Raw genomic sequence first — 2,183 nt, forward strand, 5'->3', positions numbered from 1 at the left:
ACCTTGTCCCAGTTAAACTGTAGATGATGTAACTAGTGAATGATCTGGGTTTTGTGCAGTTGAATTTTGGAAAGATGAAAGAGTTTGCAGGTTGATCCTGTTGCAGTGATGAATATGTGAGGGGCCAATGGATGAAAAGTGTGATGGTATCTTGATGAAGTAGGAGAGTAGTCACCATGTCAGCTTCCATTTTCTTTAATTAGCAAAATAAGTCTCTCTCGACCAATTTGTAAGCAGTTCCAATAATGCTCTTTTGTTATAACCAAACACCCACTTCGGGAATCTGATGAAGAGCTTCCAAAATTGAAGCTTTCAATGCGACACATGATGATTCGTGGACAAAAAAAGTTTCGGTGTCGTCCCAGTCACATTCTACTCTGACACCACCACTCACACAACATAACATAACATAACATTTATCTAACAAAAAAACATCATCCAAGGTAAAAATAAAAAACAAAAACAACACACATTTTTTTCCCTTCAAGAACAAATGAACAATTAATTAACCACTTCACTTACACTTACACTGCGTACAATTTCCCTTTCATCATCAACTCAACCAAACCACTACGACCAACTCAACTCAACACAACATCCATCCCCACCATATCTCGCAAAAATCTAAATCCTATCATAAAACCGATATTTACTAATGGATCCACCTTACTTAAATTATTGACAACATATCTATGGATGAATGTTAGTTATTACAACTAATCAAATTACAGTCACGAATGGACGACGCAAGTATTATATATGTGTAGATACAAAACATAACATTATACGTTCCTTGTTTCTTTTCGATTTTTTTAATGTGGCATTAGCATTTGGCTTAGCAGGCGTAGAAGTCGACGAGTTCGTTGAGAGACTCGGGTTGTGGGTCGGCGTTGTCGAGCATCCAGAGCAGGTGTTCGAAGAGGACAACCTCGCATGCGACATTGATGGTGTCGTCTTGGTGGTCGGAGTCGTCGCGGGACCTCTCCACGAGTTCCCGGAAGACGGGGTTGTCGAGGACGCCGGAGGAGACACGGTAGAGGCGGCGGGACTTGCCGACGTAGACGGCGTGGAGATCCGATCTGGTGGAGGACTCGTCGTCGGCGACGGCGCTGGTGCTGTGGCGGCTCTGCCTGCCGTTGCCGAATGAGTTCCATTTCTTCAGCACTGATTTCAGCCTCATTAGTTTTCCACCTTTCGCCATTACGTCAAATCGTGAAAATTGAAATTGAAAAATTGAAATTGAAGAAGAAGAAGAAGAAGAAGAAGAAGAAGAAAGAAGAAGTGAGAATGAGAGAGAGTGCATGTGGGAAAAGGAAGGAAGGAGGAAGGCGCGAATATAAAGGGGTGGGGAGGGGTAAAATGGTCAGAGAAAGGAATAGAAGTGGGGGCCACTTGTGTGGGACCCACTTTTAACAGTGGAGAATTCTCTTCTGTGTTTGTGTGTGTAGTAAGATAATGGTCAAAAGCAAAGGCAGAGATGGAGGGGTCTTAATTTTGGCCCTGAACTCAACATTGGTTTCATTTTCCTGTACTTCTTTTTCTGTATTTTTGTGATGTGTTTCTATATTCATTTATCCCCATCAATCATTTTAAGTTTCGATAATAATTTTTTTCTTGCAAAATTTGGAAATTTTTATGATAAAATATCATGTTTGGATTAATTAAATTGTTCAAAATCAGAAAATCTCAAATTTTATTTTATAGAAAATAAGAATTTTTTTTTTTTTTTTACATTTTTAGCTGAATTCGGTTTTGATTGTGGATATATATTATTATTTTTATTAAGATTGAGATATTGTTAGGATTACTGCTTTTCAAATGATGTGGATTATTGATATAGACAACTATTGTTTTTTTGCTTGATATTAGTTATAGTTTTGTAACCAATGTTGAAAGAATGTTTTCTATCATATGTGAATGAAATACTTTTCATTTGATATCTATCATAATTTTTTTTTTTATAAGTAGTGCCATTTTTTATCATTATTCTTTTGCCAATAGTTTGTTAGGCTTCTTTTTTCTAATGTTGATGGCAAAACTTCTTTTGCGAACATTAATTATGATTGTCTTTTTACCATATGTCAACTAAGTGGTAAAATATTTTAATCGTATCGATAAAAAAATTGACAAACAACCTCAATTATCGACATTATAAAAATAGTTTTTTCAGTGTCAGTCTAAAT

The 2,183-nt window shown here is 36.6% G+C and overlaps 1 protein-coding gene across 1 annotated transcript; it reads right to left on the reverse strand.

Moving 5' to 3' along the window:
* Positions 1-666: 666 nt before the first annotated feature.
* LOC114179187 (auxin-responsive protein SAUR78-like) lies at positions 667-1,290 on the reverse strand. Its single transcript, XM_028065428.1, has one exon. It carries the CDS (start codon positions 1,199-1,201, stop codon positions 836-838), a length of 366 nt encoding a protein of 121 aa, XP_027921229.1. The 5' UTR covers positions 1,202-1,290; the 3' UTR covers positions 667-835.
* Positions 1,291-2,183: the final 893 nt, after the last annotated feature.

The sequence above is a fragment of the Vigna unguiculata genome, chromosome 3 (genome assembly GCF_004118075.2).
Source record: "Vigna unguiculata cultivar IT97K-499-35 chromosome 3, ASM411807v1, whole genome shotgun sequence".
Classification (NCBI taxonomy): Eukaryota; Viridiplantae; Streptophyta; class Magnoliopsida; order Fabales; family Fabaceae; genus Vigna; species Vigna unguiculata.

Bases quoted from the DNA above. Each gene is read 5' to 3' on its own strand.
- LOC114179187 (XM_028065428.1), bottom strand. From the start codon at position 1,201: ATGGCGAAAGGTGGAAAACTAATGAGGCTGAAATCAGTGCTGAAGAAA.